We start from the raw sequence: 19,794 nt of genomic DNA, 5'->3' as shown, positions 1-19,794 counted from the left end.
TGTTTCTTTCTATCCTTTAGTTTCCTCTTCTTTGAAATGAAACAATTGTACTATTACTGAGTTAATGTGAGAATTAAACTATTTAAATCATATGAAATGCTTAGAACAGTTCCTGGCACATAGTAATGTTATTATTATTAAGTAATAATTATAAAACTTAATACTATTTTACAAATATCAGGAAGTGGTTGTACTTCTACTACAGGAAGCAGTAGAGGCAGCAGTATACAGATATCTATGTTTCTACATTTTTCAATTCACTTTGACTTGCATGTTGACCTAAGTGAAAGTTGCTCAGTCATGTCTGACTCTTTGCAACCCATGGAATTTTCCAGGCCAGAATACTGGAGTGGGTAGCCTTGCCCTTCTCCAGGGGATCTTCCCAATTCAGGCATCAAACCCAGGTCTCCCACATTACAGGTGGATTCTTCACCAGCTGAGCCACAAGGGAAGCCCTAAAACACCCTGTTATTCAAGACAGGGATAATCCTAGTATTTTGATAACAAACATAACAACAGATACATTATCCTCTGTTTTATATAAATATATAACCACAAGCTTCTAAACAAATTTTCGGTAATGCTAAAAAAACAATGAGTTGGGCATTTATGTCAACATATGGGCTACCCATTGTATGATTCCAAGAGGTTCCTTCAAGTTGTAGTCTATGCCCCTGATGCCCTAGTGGAGCTGCAGAAAGGCACCTCCTCAATAGAATAAGATGTGAATGCTGCCCTTTGGGGTTGCAGTTGTGCCACGCACTGGCTTTGTGCACATATAGCTAAGTTTACCAAGAGAAAAAAATGTCAAAAATATATATTTTGTGCATTATGCATTAGTAATCTCTGAAAAATATTCATCAGCATAATATATTAAACAGGTTTCTATCCTCCAAACTTTTCCAAGTTCTAGTGAAAGATAAGAATAATATCTACTATCAAAGTTGACCAAGAAATCTTTCTAGAAATTTTTTAAAGTTGCTCATTTTTATTGCCTTAAAAATTCTTAGGCTTTGCTTGTATTCATAGAGCCAAGTTCAACAATCATGAAGGAGATTTTTCAAAAGTAAATTAACTTAGGGCTCAAAATGTAGATAGACTGACAGCTCACTCTAGTCCAGAATCTCTTTTTTTCTATCAACTCATTAGCTGCCTGCATGGACACACATGTTATTCAAAAGATAAAACTGCAAAGTTAAACTACTTAAAAACCCATGCACAGAGAATAAATGTACTAAGACCCCATGATCTGCAATGTGAACAAAAGCTCTGTTAATAGTGTCAGCTCTTATTTAAGCTTTCACACCTCACCTTTAACTGGGCTCTAATGACCCTTCATTTAGCTATCAACCAACCCTCTGTAGTTACCAAAATGTGCATTGACTCAAGCTATAATGTTATAACTTTGAGTACCATTGCTATATTCAAAATAATAAAGAAAAAACTGTAATTACTGATAGATCTATCTTTTACATCCAAATTAGAAATGAAGAGTCTTAACTTGATAATTTAGACAAAAAATAAAAATCATGAAACATGAACAAGTAAACCAAAAAACTTATGTTTCTTGATATATCTAAATAAATATTTGAATTCCAAAATCAAGAGTTCAAATATCACAACAGTTTCATGATAATTCTCTGAATAAAGCTATTTATTTCATCTTTAATTTTCAATTAAGACAAGTTTCTGGGCATGGTTTAAACAAATTAAACCAAATTACTGATATTATTATATCTATACAGATGTATAGATATATGTTTCTGTAAATATATATATATATGTATGTGTATTCACACACACACACTATATATGGAGAGAGAAACAAAATGAAAGATCACCTTACAAATCCCATCTCAAGTATTCTTCAAGGGATAACATCGTACACATGAAAAGTCAAACTAAAATTTAAAAATACTATTAATATTATTAAAACATTTCAGACACTTATCACCTTATTATATTTTTGTGCTCTTCCAAAATACTTCATTTTATGCATAAAACAGTGTATTTCACTTATGGAATTTAACTAAGCTTGCTTACTAAAATTAGTTAAGCAACCAATAATTCAGAAAAACCATTGCAATATATGATAGTGAGCTCACTTTGGGATGGAGGTGATGTAAGTACTTATTATCACTCCAATACTAATGCTAATTAATTCAAAAGCTATATATTGAAAACATACCACTTAAAGTAATAAACAAATTTGTTGTTTGAAAATCATTAACTTCTTTAACATAATATAGGGATGATCATAATTGGCATCATCACTTTTAATTACCAACAAGAATTATAGATTGAATCCATCAAACGTCTATCAAAAGAAAACAACTGACTGAAACAAGAGTCTAAAATTAGATAAAAATTTATGGAATCTGAAAAGAATCCCAAGACATTACTTTAATACTGATGAACAACTTTAGGTCTCCAACTATACTACATGTTTTATCTAATAAAACATTAAAAAATTCATAGCTTATAATTTGACTATGTAAAATAATAGAATGCAATTTCAGCATGGATTGTTACCACATGTACATTTGATATTACAGAGGCTCAGAGAATTGCTTAAATTGTGTAATTACAAAAATAGTACATAATCTGAGCTGAGCAACAAATACCTCAAGACTGGGGGCTTCCCTGATAGCTCAGCTGGCAAAGAATCCTCCTGCAATGCGAGAGACCTGGGTTCAGTCCCTGGGTCGGGAAGATCCCCTGGAGGCATGGCAACCCCCTCCAGTGTCCGTGCCTGGAGAATCCGTGGACAGAGGAGCCTGGCAGGCTGTGGTCCACGGGGTCGCAGAGTCGGACGTGACTGAGAGACTAAGGACAGCACAGGGGATTTATCAGAGGAAAAAACAGACGAGAGGCAAATGAAGCCACAGGGTTTCCAGCATGAGTGACCATGAGAATGACACCGGGGACAGAGCAGGCGTCACAGCCTAGGAAGGGAAGATGATGAGCATCTAACAGGGCTTTAATGGGTTCACCTAGAAACAACCAACAGGCGTAACACTCCATTTAAAGGCAACGGTGCTTTTTCAATTAAAATAACTGAGTTAGAATAACATTCCTTTAAAGAAAAAAACACCAAAAACAAACAAACAAAAGCAGAAAAACCAGTTGATTTTAAATTTAAGGCTGCTTATTTAGTTGATCTTTCATTATAATGCTGTTAACTCACAGAAATTTTACTTGAACGCCTACATGCTGACACAATTATTTCTCTTGGTCTGGAATCTGATCCACTGTATGCCAGAAAAAGACTCATGTCTTCCTCGACACCTCTGTATTTTTTACATCATCCTGACAAAGAAGAGTTACAAACTGTTCAGACCCCTTTCCACATGAAGGGTTCAAATAAATCCTGCACACATTCCTCTTCCATTATCTCCTGACAAAGACCTTTTTTTAGCTACTTTAGAAAATCAAACCTATCCACCTTGAGTCTTTTCAGTGATCAGCAGGGGCTCTCAAATGTGGGGGAGACACAAATGACACCTTTTATAGGACCCAGTTTTCTCCTTTTAGTATCTGGTAATAGGCATAACTAAAATAATTTGTTTTCCAGGTCACAATTTATTGTTTTTAAAACTGAGCCATAATTTTCGTAAAAAGTTATCAGCTTTGCATTAGGGAACAAAAATCTTGTCCACAACACTTTTTAAATTGTTGGGATGAAAGAGTTCTGTATCATACACAGCAACAAAACACAGGACTTGCTGGAGATTTTGCGTAATAATCTAACAATATATTTATTTTGGATAAGAGGTATGTTATGACTAAAATGAAAATTTGATAGTATACTATTAAGAGAGAATTACAATGATAATAGGGCAGCAGTACCAAAACTCTATTTTGGTAGAAACAGAAATTCTATTTCAAAATTCTATTCCCAATATTGATAACAGGTTTCTTATTTTCAAAGAATGCATTATATTAATGCTTCATTCTGTTTTCACAGATGCAAATCAAAGTTAATATTTAAGTATCTCTTTCCAAATGTTAGGGGAGGTAATGTATTTATTTTTATCAAACTGCTTGCAAACTGTTTAATCTTTAATCATTTGTTATTTGTTTTCTTATTTTGATGAAACAGAAATAGTATGACTAACATCATACTTATACCATAAGTATTAGAAGCAAAATACAATTTTAAAATCATATGTTAAATTAACTTAATATGTAAGAATTAATTATATATACCTGAGCCCAGATATTTTATGTATTTAAGAAAAACGTGTTATTTCTCAAAGGTACACAGCATGGTATAGTGGGAAGTTCCCCAAGTAAATATCAAAAATTCTGGACTCTGAAACTAATTCGGACTTCACTTAGAATTTGACTTTCAGTTTTAAAAAATAGAGAAATGTATTCTTATCTTCCCCATTGTGCAGGGTTGATATATATTGATCATTATAAATGCTGAAGTATTTTGAGTATCAAGGACTCAGTGGACACAAATAACTCTTCCCTGCACTGAAAGAATGAATCATCTCCTCCTTTGCTATCTAGAAACTGTTACGGAACTTACAGTGTACTTGTGGCAAAATAATTTGTGACTATGTCTAGCCATACAGTTGACTTGAAGTTCCTTTTATTTCTAATAGAAAAACTAAATTTTTATTGACTTTAACATCAATGAAAAATATCTTCAGACATAACTTTCAATAAACTACAGCATCATATTGTTATTGACAATTATTAATAACAACAAGGCAAACATTTTGGTGAATACAGAATATCATGAAAAAAATCACAGAATGCAAAATAACACTTTATTCCTTTTGTTTATTTTACTCTCAATTTATATTATTTTACTCTCATTTTTTTTCTCAATTTTTAAATAACGATTTTTATACCTTGCCCATATGCACATAATTCATTTTTCCCCCCACTGAAAAAAAAACAACCAAGTATCCACAAACTTGTCTACCAATTTTTTTTAACCTAAGTTTTTTTCAAATGTTAATCCTTTGGTTAACTTCTGTCTCATTGTCTCTGCTTTTCCTCACTTTATCCTCTGAAAAAAATGGAATCTTTGGAAAATCTTTATACTCATTATTAGAAATCTTTCATGTTTTCTTTTCCTCTCCCATTGAAAAGGACCTTGGTAACTAAGGCACATTCTTCTTTGTGTTATAACACTGATCATAATGTTTTGCTACAAGATGTACTGTACTACTCAAGCAATTTTCTATATTTCTCTAATTTGTATCTTTCACTCAGAACATAACATGGAGCAGAGATAATAAAGATTCAATAAAGAATCAAGTATAAAATCAGTTGTGTTTGCTCTATGATAAAAGCTTTATCTGTTTTGCTCTGATTTCTTTTGAGACAGCCAGATACAATATATTATACTTTTGTGTTTTTATCACAACTACTCCTCGGTTGAAATAGTTATAAATACAGAACAGTATGTCCTTAGTAAGTATTGGTTTTTAGCATAGAAATATCCTTAAGATATGATCTGCTGAACTGTCATTAAAATGAGTCACCAGTCTACATGAAACCAGACTTACCAAGATGATTACTTGTCTTATTTTCATGCTTCTTCATTTAACTTTTCCTCTGCCAAAACTAACATCTTATTTTTTGGGGGGATATTTTTACTGAGATACTGGTATCAATTATTTCTCCAAAATCATCGTTTTATAAAATCCAAGAATATCTGTATTGAGTCTGTTGACTGATCTGACTGTGCAAGTTAGAATTTATAAGCTCATCAGCAGTATAATTCTTATTCAAGATTTGTTCATTCTCTATACATTCAGGTGTTTATTGGTTTCAGAAACCAGAGTATCTACTACATTATTCTTGATGTCTTGTTCAGGAATTATCCAACTGTGAATCTCCACAGAAATTACTTGTGGCAAATGTTGACTTGTATCTTCCAGAAGCTTTTCCTTCCACCACTGCCACTGATGCCCCTTGCATATCTCATGATGACTGTCATAGTCCATACTGAGTTGTGTGATTGACCCCCTGCCCACCCCCCCAAAAAAAAATCACAGTGGCATTTTGACCTGGTTTATCTTTTCAAATTGGACTCTGTGAATGACTTGATAAAACACATGTGGATTACTAGATCTACTATGAAATATCTTTGTTGTTGGCCCTTTCACACTGTATTTTCTTAACAAGTTGTGGGAACGGGCTATAAGGGTAGGTTTTAAGAGACAGTAATTGCTGCAATTAAGTGCCTCTGAAGAAGAGACTAGGTTTTTTGAATCTCCACATGCCTCTTTCACAGATAAAATGCCCAGGAAAGAGTAACTGATTAAATCAATAAAGGAACAAATGATTGCTAAAACAATAAATAAAATAGCAAATATTATTAAAGAGTAGAAATAAGCCCTTTGTTACTAAAAGATTGAAAGCACAGGCTTTTCAGTGAAAACTCTTCCCTTGATTTCACTAGTGTGAGAAACGTCACTAACAAACAGCTAGTAAACTATTAGCGGGCTCTCTGATTCTCTCCCCATCGAAAACAGAGCTCTCATTTGCTGTTTCTCATTTTCCTTGGTTTCAATATGTCGACCTTGGTCAATTTCAGGCTATTGTGATGACGTCATTTAGGGAACGCGACGGGCACACTCCGCGTAAGCTGGCGCGGGCGCATCACGCATCACCGCTCTTGTAGTGGCTTCCGCTCTGCATCTGTTTTGACTCCCACTGTTGGTATTTTCTTTCCTATTTGGAAAATGTATTGCTAAACTCCAGGTAAGCAAACTTAATTTTGTGTTTGTTTTTTAATAAATCTCAAGGGAGTTCGGAGTTAAAGTAGAGCTTAATAGATTGGATCAACTAGGTTCCAAAGAAATGCGCACGAGACAAACCATTCCACTGGTGGCTGATGAAATTCACTTAAGAGTTCTTCAGACTACTTAGTTTGGCTCAAGAACGGAGACAGAAAGAATGCAGGTGCCCGTTACTTACTCAATTGTGTTCCGATCCACTTTTCCGGTCATGTTGATGCCATAGAACTGCTGCATGGCGGCTAAGGCGGACTGCATGGTCTCCGCGGAGCGCAGCACCGACATCCGGGGCCCACTCGGCGGGAGGTACCCGTACTTCTGTAACCAAACCTGCAGTAACAAGCACAGTAACTCTCAGGTCGGCTTCACCATCTTAGTGTTTTTATGGCAATCTGTTTATGTCTATAGGTGACTTTAAACTTCATTTCCTCTTTAAGGGCGTATCTTATTTAACTGCTTTGTCTTTATTAGCTTTAAGGCTCTTTTTCATAATTTCATTGCTTGTTACAGATCTAACAGATCCACAAACTCTAATTGTAAAGAAAAAGATTAATCATTTGTCACAAGCTTAGACAGTATAAGGTACTACAGTAGATACTGGATAAAATCACAGATAAGATCATTTCTGCCCTCGAGGAACTCAGGGTCCCAAAATGAAGATTTTTTTTCAACAGTATGACCCCACTGAGACGTCTGTGCAGGAAGGGTAAGTTAAAGTACATGTGCCACATCTAAAGTGTCAGTTTCCTGACCAGTCAGAGCACTGACCACAGCTCCCATAAGCATCATCACATGTGGCCAGTTATTCTATAATGACATTCAGGGTATGAATTCTATGCAACTGGTCTAGCCAAATGTAACTAGATATCTTCAAGAACAGAGGAAAGTTTCTCATGCAAGGGATATCCTTTCTCTTATTCACCGTGGTTCACCTCAAACCAAATCAAGCAAGTGACCAAGCTTTTCACATACAGATGGAATCAGACTGTTTTGTTAAGAATATCTGGCTCTCTCCTTAGGGATTTTCTTATTCCAACTCTGCTCAGTTCTAGGGAAGAGAGATTTAGGGGGATAGTGAGAGGAAGATGTCGGTGTTGAGCCTGGTCATGATTACAGCCAAAAATCAGTCATTTCAGGTTAGATTTGTTTTAAATAACCAAAACTTGGGTTATTTGAGGGGGTTGGGGAGAATCTCTACCACGGAGCAGATGGTTTCTAGTCTTACAGTTCCATGCATTCATGTTAAATGCACAATTATATGCCCAGCCCATATCTTATTCCTTTGTCTCTTATTTCAATCTTCCATAGAGCTCTAAGATTTCTTAAAGCGCAGTGAACTACCTGTCAAATGCAGAAAGGCCAAGTAATTCTGACTTGAAACAGAATAAAAGTTTCTCTACTGAATGGAAGATATTCACCAGTATGTGTTTCCCCTCATACCTGAGCCTACTCATCATACAAATAATAATCCTATGAAATTGCAGCTTTCCCCCAATACCTGAGACAATTTCATTATGACCTTATGGAATTTATGACCTTAAAACACAAAAACTCTATTTTCTCACTGAACATAAACAGTAATTATAGAAGTTAAATTTCACCAAAAGAACTTGATATTAAATACATCAAAGTCTTAACATGTAAAATATAAGGTAGAATCTTTTGTGGTATGTCCAAGAAATCAATCCCCCCAAAATACAGCACAACCCCTTGAAAATAAGATAAAACATTTATTCTAAAACTATTTAAGAAATTACCAAATGCATCACTGTCAGGAAGGTTTATTGTTGAAACTACATCTAGTAGATTCATCTACCACATAGTGAAAACATGTGAAGACACTCTTCTCATCTAACCTATAGTGAATAGGCTGCCAGTGAAGACACATATTTAGTATCCTAGTCAACTGAAATAGTGCAGTATGAAACAGACCTTTTTCCCCCTGAATGAAGGAGAAAGATTTAACTGGCAAGATATTATTTGCTAGGAAATTCAATATGATTGCCATTCAATTTCACCCAAATTAGAAGATTCCATCGTGCTTTTTAACAGTACCCTTGCACAAATATTCTGAAATTGAACTCTTTATTTCCCCAAAACATTTTGTTTGCATCCATTCCTTATTTGCTATAGAGCTGACGTTGCTAGGTTACACATGGGTGCTAAGCTACTGGCAATCATGTTTATGAGAATTGCAAGAAGAAAATTGTTAATAAACCCTATGATTTATATATAAATAGAGAAACTATAAAATGTATAAATTTAAGTGCACAGTGAAAAACAGCATGTTCTAAAATATACATATTTGATTTATGACTTAGCCTTTCAAACAAATGAGTTAGAATTACATAAAAAAATGAATGGTTATATTTCTTCAAGTTTTATATCATATCATTCATCACAAAAGGCTTTTTTTCCAAATGAATGAGATGTGAAGAAATGTTTTTAATTGTAAAATATCAGAAAGGCTAGCTCTACCATTTTATGATCCTGACTAACAAACCAATGTCAATAAGATGATGGGTCACTTTGAGTTGACCTGATCATTTTTAATATCATTGTTGTATGTTAGTCAAGAAATTTTCTCTGACATCAACAGCTGACCAGGAGTAATTCTCAATTGAAATTTGCAATGCATCTCCCCACAAAAGAGTGGAAAATCAAGGATGACTCTATTTGGTATCATATTAGAGTAAGAAGCCAGCAAGCTCTCAATAATATTTCTTATTGGAGTAAAACATGCTGTAGACAACCTTACCCCAGGTCAAGTTAAAAAGCAAGTGACTAAATCTACAATGCTTTCAAGTATAAATTTTATCTTGTATGCTTATATACATATATAGTATTCAATGTGGAAAATATAGATGAAAAGAAGTACCTGCTTAATTTTTTTTTAATCACCAAGGGGTAACTTCTCTTGAGTTCACTTTTGCTTTATATTATTTCAATTAAGCTGTTGAAACCACAGCATTCTGAGAGTCTGATCATTTTTGGTATGATAGGGAAAAGGTCTATACAAAATAGTCCTAAGCAGTAAGAAGCTAATGTTCTCTGGATAAGAATAATTTGGTCAACACAGTGATGCAAAACTAGCCAAATAAAAGCTGAACTGTACACTCAGCATCAAAGGAAGGAAACCTCTCTGGTCAAATCAGTGCTTTGTAAACACTGATACTTGTTACCAATGAATTAAGATCAGGTTCAAATAGTGAAGATCAGGAATAAACACTGACTTGAAATCATCATATAAGCATAGGAGTCTCTGGGATAAGTAAACTTATTTTCCCCTTATAGAATAAAACATGCTTATTGTACAAATAGAGCAAGATAGGTGCCTTAGCACTTCGTCATTCTGTAACAGTGAATGGGAAATTGGGATACAAAAAGAAGTGACACAGGAAACAACCTTCATTCATAACTCTCTTTTGCTTTCTACTAAATTATAATCTCTTATTTGACTAAGAAAAACTAAATCTACAAAGTAAAACTTGAAGGTATGCCTTATGCTACCAAGTCTATACTATAGACCTCCATCCTCATACATTTGTTATTTTAAATATATTCCTATTTTCAATATTAAAAAACATATTGCTTCTCCTGGTTGATTGAAAATAAATTTGATCTATAATTGTTTGTGCCTTGATGCCTTTTTCAATGTTTTCAAATGCACATACTGGATAATCGAGGAAAATTTTCTTCATGGGTGTGCATTTGGGGGAAATGATAGTGAACTTGTATGGTCGATGTGAGGGTTGAGAATGTATAAAGTCACCAGCATAATGTTTGTTCAGTAAGTCATATTATTATTTTATGATTACTGACTTGTCTGAGCCCTTGAACTTTTTCCTAATGAAATTAAGATCTGTCCCTGGAATGAGCACGACTGAAAATGGAAGTGAGATGTAAGTAGTCAGAATTGTGAGGAAAGGGAAACTACAGAGGATACAGAATCATATACTGCTTGACTAGTCCCCAAGTCCCAAACAAAAGGGCGGATATAAAACACGGCCATCGGTTTCTATTTTATTTTGCTCAAGGGATTGGCATGTGTATTTGAGAGCATAAAAAGTGTTGAGACAAAGGTTTCTCTGAGAGAAAACTTGACTCCTTTTACAGCCTATCTCATTACACCCAGAACAACCAACTACAGAAATTCAACTGGTTCAACACAATTTAAGCTTGAATTACATTCTCTCTGTATTACTAATATATTCAAATACCTTGCTGTCTTGGAGACAAAACCAATTTCCTCACTTAGTGATTATCTAAATGGAGGTACAACCAGAAGTCTGTTTTTTTTGCAGAGCAAGAAGATATATCAGGCAATAAAAGGCCAAACCTTTAATATTAAGTTCTGTACCAATAGATTTTGCCATTACTAGAGTGTGATATAAAGAAGGAGGAGCAGGCATTCAATATTTCAGTAAACTCTTTGGGAAAGAATGTCTTTGTCACTAATATATAGTATAATCGTGTAGTGAAAATCTATATTAGTTGATGCAGCTATGCTTATCCATATAGCAAGGTGGTACCCTGAAATATGGCTTTAAGCAGTAATAACAGCATAAAGGAGACATGAATAGTTCTTATGCCTAATGGAAAATGTAAGAGAGCACTTCTAGAATATATGCCCTTATTTCATCTCTCAGGCCAGTAATAAAATCTAGAGAAATAAATCTCGATCCAGCTGTTGAGACTAATAAGTTTTGTTATTGTTGTCTGAAGTCACATTTGAATTTTTGTGACCCCATAGACCACAGCATGCCAGCCTCCACTGTCCTCCACCATCTCCCGGACTTTGCTCAAAAATTCATGTCCATTGAGTTAGTGATGCTATCTAACCATTTCATCCTCTGTGCCCCCTTCTCCTTTTGCCTTCAATCTTTCTCACCTTCAGACTCTTTTCCAATCAGTCAGCTCTTTGCATTAGGTGGCCAAAGTATTGGAGCTTCAGCTTCAGCATCAGTCCTTCCAATGAATATTCAGGGTTGACTTCCTGTAGAACTCACTGGTTTGATCTCTTTGCAGTCCAAAGAACACTCAAGAGTCTTCTCCACCACTACAATGCCAAAGCATTAATTCTTTGGTGGTAAGCATTTTTAATAGTCGAGCTCTCACATTCAGACATGTAGTTCAGTCACTGAGTCATGTCAGATCTTTGTGACTCAATGGACTGCAGCACCCCAGGCTTCCCTGTCCTTCACTTATCTCCTGGAGTTTCCTCAATCCCATGTCCACTGAGCCAGTGATGCTATCCAACCATCACCAAATGTCAAAACCACAGCTTTGATTATACAGACCTTTGTTGGCAAAGTGGTATCTTTGACTTTTAATATGCTGCCTAGTTTTGTCATAGCTTTCTTTGCACAGAGTAAGTGTCCTTTAATTTAATGGCTGTAATCACCATCTGCAGTGATTTTGGAGCCCAAGAAAAATAAATCTGTCACTGCTTCCACTTTCTCCCCTTCTATATGCCTTGAAGTGATGGAACCAGATGCCAGAATCTTAAGTTTTTTAAATGTTAAGCTTTAAGCCTGTTTTTTTTTTTTTTTTCACTCTCTCTCCTCTTTTAACCCTCATCAAAAGGCTCTTTAGTTCCTCTTCACTTTCTGCCATTAAAGTGCTACCATCAGCATATCTGAGGTTGGTTATATTTCTGCCAGCAATTTTGATTCCAGTTTATGATTCATCCAGCCTGGCAATTCACATGGTGTACTCTGCATATAAGTTAAATAAGCAGGGTGACAATACACAACCTTGTATATACTTGTATGTACTCCTTTCCCAATTTGAAACCAGTCTGTTGTTTCATGTCTGGTTCTAACTGTTCCTTCTTGACCCACAAATAGGTTTTTCAGGAGACAGGTAAGGTGGTCTTGTATATCCATCTCTCAGAATTTTTCAAAGTTTGTTGTGATGTGTAGTCAATGAACTGTAGTCAATGAAGCAGAAATAAATGGCTTTCTGGAATTCACTTGCTTTCTCTGTGATCCAACAAATGTTGGCAATTTGATCTCTGGTTCCCCTGTCTTTCTAAACCCATATTTTGTATCTGGAAGTTCTAGATTCATGTACTGCTGAAGCCTAGCCAAAGGATTTTGAGCATAACCTTGCTAACATGGGATCTGAGCACAACTTTAGGGCAGTTTGAACATTTTTCACATTGCCTTTCTTTGGGATTGAAATGAAAACTGACCTTTCCAGTCCTGTGGCTACTGCTGAGTTTTCCAAATTTCCTGACATACAGAGTGCAACACTTTTACAGCATCAACTTTTAGGATTTTAAATAGCTCAGCTGTAATCTGTCACCTCCATTAGCTTTGTTCATAGTGATGCTTCCTAAGGCCCACTTGACTTCACACTCCAGGATGCCTGACTCTAGGTGAGTGACCATACCAACGTGGTTATCCAGGTTTTAAGACTGTTTTTGTACAGTTCTTCTGTGTATTCTTGCCACTTCATTTTAACTTCTGCTTCTGTTAGTCTTTACTATGTCTGTCCTTTGTCATGCCCATCCTTGTATGAAATGTTCCCTTGATACTCCAGTTTTCCTAAAGATTTTCAGTCTTTCCCTTCCATTGCTTTCCTCCGTTTACTTGCATTGTTCATTTAAGAAGGCCTTCATCTCTCCTTGCTATCCTCTGGAACGCTGCATTCAGTTGAGCTTAATCTTTCTCTTTGCCCCTTGCTTTTCCCTTCTCTTCTTCCCTTGGCTATTTGTAAAGTCTCCTCAGACAACCACTTTGCCTTCTTGCATTTGCTTTGCTTTGGCACGGTTTAGGTCTGCCTTCTGTACAATGTTAAACCTCCATCCATAGTTCAGGCATTCTGTCTACTAGATCTAATGCCTTGAATCTATTTGTCACCTCCAATGTATAATCATAAGGGATTTATTTTATGTCATACCTGAATGGTCTAGTGGTTTTCCCTATTTTCTTCAATTTAAGCCTGAGTTTTGCAATAAGGAGCCTATGATCTCCAGGTCTTGTTTTTGCTGACTGTATAGAGCTTCTCCATCTTTGGTTATAAGTAACCTAATCAATCTGATTTCTGTATTGATTGTCTAATGATGTTCATGTGTAGAGTCATCTTTTCTGTTGTTGCAAAAGGGTGTTTCCAATGACCAGCATGTCCACTTGACAAAATTGTTAGCCTTTGCCCTGCTTCATTTTGTACTTCAAGGCCAAACTTGCCTGTTATACCAGCTATCTCTTGACTTCCTACTTTTGCCTTCCTATCCCCTATGATAATATGGACATCTTTTTTTGGTGTTAGTTCTAGTAGGTGTTGTAGGCCTTCACAGAGCTGGTCAAATTGGGCTTCTTCTGTATCCGTGGGTAAGCACAGACTTGGATGTTGAATTGTTTGCCTTAGAAACAAACCAAGATCATTCTGTCCTTTTTGAGATTGCACCCAAGTACTGCATTTTGGACTCTAGTTGACTACAAGAGCTACTCCATTTCTTCTAAGGGATTCTTGCCCTCAGTAATAGACACATTGCTCAGCTGAATTAAATTCGCCCATTCCCATCCATTTCAGTTCACTGAGCCCAAAGATGTCAATGTACAATCTTGACATTTCCTGCGTGACCATGTCCACTATACCTAGATTTGTGGAACTAACATTCCAGGTTCTTATGCACTATATTTCTTTACATCATCAGAATTTATTTTCACCACCAAACACATCCGCTACTGAGTGTCATTTTCGCTTTGGCCCAGCCACTTCATCTTAGTGGAGCTATTAGTAATCGCCTTCTGCTCTTCCTCAGTAGCATACTGGACACCTTTCAAGCTGGAGAGTTCATCTTCTGGCATCGTATCGTTTTGCCTTTTCATACTGTCCATGGGCATCACCGATTCAATGGACATGAACTTGGGCAAACTCTGAGAGACGGGGAGGGGACACGGAGGCCTGGCATGCTGGAGTCCAGGGGTTGCAAGGATTCAGACATGACTTGGAGACCAAACAACAACAACAACAACTGTCTGTGGGGTTCTCCAGGCAAGAATACTAGAGCATTTCCTTTTCAGAGAATCACATTTTGTCTAACTCTTCAGTATGACCTGTCCATCTTGGGTGACCCTGCATGGCATGGCTCATAGCTTCATTGATTTATGCAAGCCCCTGTCACAACCAAGTAATGATCCATGAAGGTGTTTGTCAGTGCTCTCATATAAAATTAAGATATTGCTACTCAGTTACTCAAGTGAGTCACAAAGGCAATAGCCATATTAAAACCTCCTCACTGACAGGCCTCGACATGCAGGGACAACACATTAAAATGATGCACAGATAACCTAACCTTCCTCTCTGAAAAAATTTAAATGATTAATAAATGTATTAGGGCATGAAAGGATGTATTTTAGATATTACAGACATTAGTGGAGAAGAAGCAAAGGGAGGTAGATTTAGAGTTTTATTTAACCTGAAAACTCACTTTGCCAGTCCATATTCCTAGTTGTGACAGTTATATCAGGTATAGTTTTCATTACAGCTAATGTTTGGCATGGTCAAATGCAAGTTTCACATACGCAGTGATTAAACGATCTCAGTTATAGTATTTAGTATGGAAGAACATGGAAAAGGGTGATAAGTATATTTTTATAATAACACTTCCATATATATATATATTTAACTATTTGGGGAAATAATGCAGTTTAAAAATTATTGGCTCCATGTTAAACTTAAAATTTTTACTAATAAAATATTTAAACTATTCTGATTAATTAACAGAGTTTTTTAATAAAATGCAACTGAAAGGATGCACTTTGAATAGGACAGTTATTGATATTGTCAAGTTAGTTTCCATTTCCAATATGAGACTTCTAAATGTATTTGTTAATTCTGTTATTAACAAAAATAAGCAGTAAAATCTGATCATCCCTTATCTTTTGCTATCATCAGTAAAATTATTTAAATTTGAAGACATTTTCACTTATATTTCATATATTTACTGAGTATAAAGAATGGTAGAATATAGAACCTGAATTTTCTAGTCTGCAAAGTGGATTTAAATATGAATTATAGCTACTTATTAGCCCAAAAGTGCTTCCCTGGTGGCTCAGTGGTAAAGAATTTGTCTGCAATGCAGGAGACTGACTCAAGAAATGCAGATTTGACCTCAGGGGTGAGAAGATCCCCTGGAGGAGGGCATGGCAATCCATTCCAGTATTCTTGCCTGGAGAATCCCACAAACTGAGGACCCTGGCAGGCTACAGTCCATAGGATTGCAAAGAGTCAGATATGACTGAAGCAACTGAACATATTAACCAAAAAGTTTTGTGGGAATAATCATTCAGAATAGGTCAAACTGAAAATTCTTAGGGTAAGTTAATGAGGCAGAAATTAGCCCCATTGTTAAAAGAAACCTCTTGGAGGGTTGGGTCACCTCAGGCCAAAAAACTACCAGAGACGGAGTGCAACCCCACCTGTCAGCAGATAATTAGATTGAAGCTTGACTTCCCTGGTAGCTCAGTCAGTAAAGAATCTGCTTGCAGTGCAGGAGACCCGGGTTTGATCCCTGTGTGGGGAAGATCCCCTGGAGAAGGAAATGGCAAACTACTCCAGAATCCTTGCCTGGAAAATCCCATAGACAAAGGAGCCTGGTGGGCTGCAGTCCATGGAGTCGCAAAGAGTCAGGCACAACTGAGTGACTAACACTTTACTTACTGACAAGGTCCTGCCCACCAGACCAAGACCCAGCTTTTCCCACTACCATCCCTCCCAATCAGGAAGCTTAAATAAGACAGAGATAAACATTAAAAGTAATAATGGAGAAAATGACAAATAACATACAAGGGAACTCCCATCAGGCTATCAGCTGATTTCTCAACAGATACTCTACAAGCCAGAAGGAAATGGAATGGGCATATTTAAAGAGATGAAAGGGAAGAACCTACAACCAAGAATACTCTACCCAGCAAGTCTCTCTTCAGATTTGATGGAGAAAGCAAAAGCTCTCCAGACAAGCAAAAGTTAAGAGAATTCAACAACACTAAATCAACTTTACAACAAATGCTAAAGGATATTCTCTAGGTAGGAAACAAGAGAAGGAAAAGAAAAAGAAAATAAACTCAAAACAATTAAGGAAATAGTAATACTTGTTAAGTGTATAGTTACTTGTAAGTGTAATTACTTGTTAAGTAATTAATTACTTGTTAAGTAATAGTTAAGTGTAAGTAGATGCATGTGCACCAACCAAAAGACAAACTGGCTGAGCAGATGAAAACGTGTGTGTGTATGCACTTCCACTTACCACATGACTCTGCTTCACCCCCCAAATTGTAGGTAATTATTTTACATTGTTAGTCTAATCGTGTTCCCATTATGTTTTGCAATTGTAATCTTTTATTTTTTGTCTGGCTATTGACTGTAAAAACTGATAAACATCTTTTACTATTGTGATTATCTAACTATTACTGTGGAAAATTCTGAAAGAGATGGGAATACCAGATCACCTGACCTGCCTCTTGAGAAACCTGTATGCAGGTCAGGAAGCAACAGTTAGAACTGGTCATGGAACAACAGACTGGTTCCAAATAGGGAAAGGAGTACTTCAAGGCTGTATATTGTCACCATGCTTATTTAACTTATATGCAGAGTACATCATGAGAAACGCTGGGCTGGAAGAGGCACAAGCTGGAATCAAGATTGCCGGGAGAAATATCAATAACCTCAGATATGCAGATGAAACCACCCTTATGGCAGAAAGTGAAGAAGAACTAAAAAGCCTCTTGATGAAAGTGAAAGACGAGAATGAAAAAGTTGGCTTCAAGCTCAATATTCAGAAAACTAAGATCATGGTATCTGGTCCAATCACTTCATGGCAAATAGATGGGGAAACAGTGGAAACAGTGGCTGACTTTATTTTTCTGAGCTCCAAAAATCACTGCAGAGGGTGATTGCAGCAATGAAATTAAAAGACGCTTACTCCTTGGAAGGAAAGTTATGGCCAACCTAGACAGCATATTAAAAAGCAGAGACATTACTTTGTCAACAAAGGTCTGTCTAGTCAAGGCTATGGTTTTTCCAGTGTTCATGTATGGATGTGAGAGTTGGACTATAAAGAAAGCTGAGCACCGAAGAATTAATGCTTTTGAACTGTGGTGACTGCAAGGAGATCCAACCAGTCCATCTTAAAGGAGATCAGTCATGGGTGTTCACTGGAGGGACTGATGTTGAAGCTGAAACTCCAATACTTTGGCCACCTGATGAGAAGAGCTGACTCACTGGAAAAGACCCTGATGCTGGGAAAGATTGAGGGCAGGAGGAGAGGGGACGACAGAGGATGAGATGGTTGGATGGCATCATTGACTCGATGGACATGGGTTTGGGTAAACTCCGGGAGTTGGTGATGGACAGGGAGGCCTGGCGTGCTGCCATTCATGGGGTCGCAAAGAGTCGGACACGACTGAGCGACTGAACTCAACTGAACTGAACTATTACTCACTTAATACCTTTGTATCATGACTGGTCAACAGAAAAATAATAAAATTCTGTACCATCAAAAATACCATATAATACAAAACCTGTAATCACTTTTTAAAATCCAGATGCATATCAGAATTATTTTGGAATTTTTTTAAAACTACAAATGCCCAGGTATTGTTTTTTATTTATTAATTTTTTTTGGCCAGAGCTCCAGATATGTTTCTAATGAACAGCCATGTTTAAAATGTTTAAAAACAACTGGACTATAAGGGGATCTTTTACTTTTATCTAATTTGCTTCACTTTTTCTATTTCATATTCAGTGCTCACATTTCATTTAGCTTGTGTTTTCCAATTTCTTCCTTTTTGGTTTTTTTGCGTTCTTTTTCAAGTCTTATACAGAGTAGTAGAAAACTTTTGTATACACATATGTAAATATTATATATAACATATATTTTAGAAAACATTAATATTAGCCTAACTAAAAAATGTACGACATTTTGATTCTACTTATTTGAATTATTAGAAATAGAGTGCTAGATTTCTAATTTACAAAAATAGAGAAGCGACAAGCAACAGAGATTTACTCTGTAGCACAGATATAGTCAATATCTTTTAATAACCTACAAATGAAAATAATTTCAAAAATAATATATGTGTATATACATAACTGAATCACAAAAAAGAGAATTCTACTTTTTGAAATTTTGTAATGTTTATCTTTTGCCAGTTTTTTAAAATGTCCTATGGATATCTAAGAATGTATGAGATACAAAATTTTAAGTATATTTGTGCATGATATAATTAATATAAATTAATAGAGGGTTCCACAGTACAAGGGGCTTAGAGCGTTACCTTCAGGAGTTAGCTTGATGCCAGAACATTAAAATAAATAAAAATAACAGGTAGCTATATTTAAATGGATTCACAGATTATCATTTTAAAAAGTAGAAATTGTATAATATTTTGAGATGTGAAATGACCAAGAAAATATTTTGTCATCACGTAGGTGTTTCCTGCCTGTGTGCGTACGCTCAGTCATGTCTGACTCTTTGCAGCTCCATGGACTGTAGCCTGCAGGCTCCTCTTTCCATGGAATTTTCCAGGCTACCACACTGGTGTGGTTCTCATTTCCTACTCCAGCAGATCTTCCTGACCCAGGGGTTGAATCCAGGTCTCTTGTGTCTTCCTGCATTGGCAGACCTATTCTTTGCCACCATGCCACCTGGGAATCCCATTTCCTGCTTTACAAAGTACATAAAAAGTTGTCACTCTTAAATAAAGTTTGCATTTCTTTTACAAAAAGACAAAGTATATACTGTCTTTTTTTTGTAAAGACAAGTAGCTGCAAATACAGTTGACCCCTGAACAATGTGGGAGTTAAGGGTGCTGGCCCCCACTGCCCTCAAAAATATGTGTTTAACTTCTGTTGTTGTTGTTGTTCAGCCCCCCAGTCATGTCTGACTCTGCGACCCCATGGAATACAGGCCTCCCTGTCCCTCACCATCTCATGGAGTTTGCCCAAGTTCATGTCCACTGCATCTGTGATGCCATCCAGCCATCTCATCCTCTGACACCCTCTTCTCCTTCTGCCCTCA

The 19,794-nt window shown here is 36.3% G+C and overlaps 1 protein-coding gene across 1 annotated transcript in view; it reads right to left on the bottom strand.

Moving 5' to 3' along the window:
- MMP16 (matrix metallopeptidase 16) overlaps positions 1 to 19,794 on the bottom strand; it is a 375,788-nt gene that overhangs the window by 177,600 nt on the left and 178,394 nt on the right. The window contains exon 2 of the mRNA XM_070477427.1: positions 6,946 to 7,094. Coding sequence (XP_070333528.1) covers positions 6,946 to 7,094 — 149 coding nt within the window. The remainder of the gene's footprint in view (positions 1 to 6,945; positions 7,095 to 19,794) is intronic.

This window comes from Odocoileus virginianus, chromosome 15, assembly GCF_023699985.2.
Source record: "Odocoileus virginianus isolate 20LAN1187 ecotype Illinois chromosome 15, Ovbor_1.2, whole genome shotgun sequence".
Classification (NCBI taxonomy): Eukaryota; Metazoa; Chordata; class Mammalia; order Artiodactyla; family Cervidae; genus Odocoileus; species Odocoileus virginianus.
This window is presented reverse-complemented; position numbering and strand designations above follow the sequence as displayed.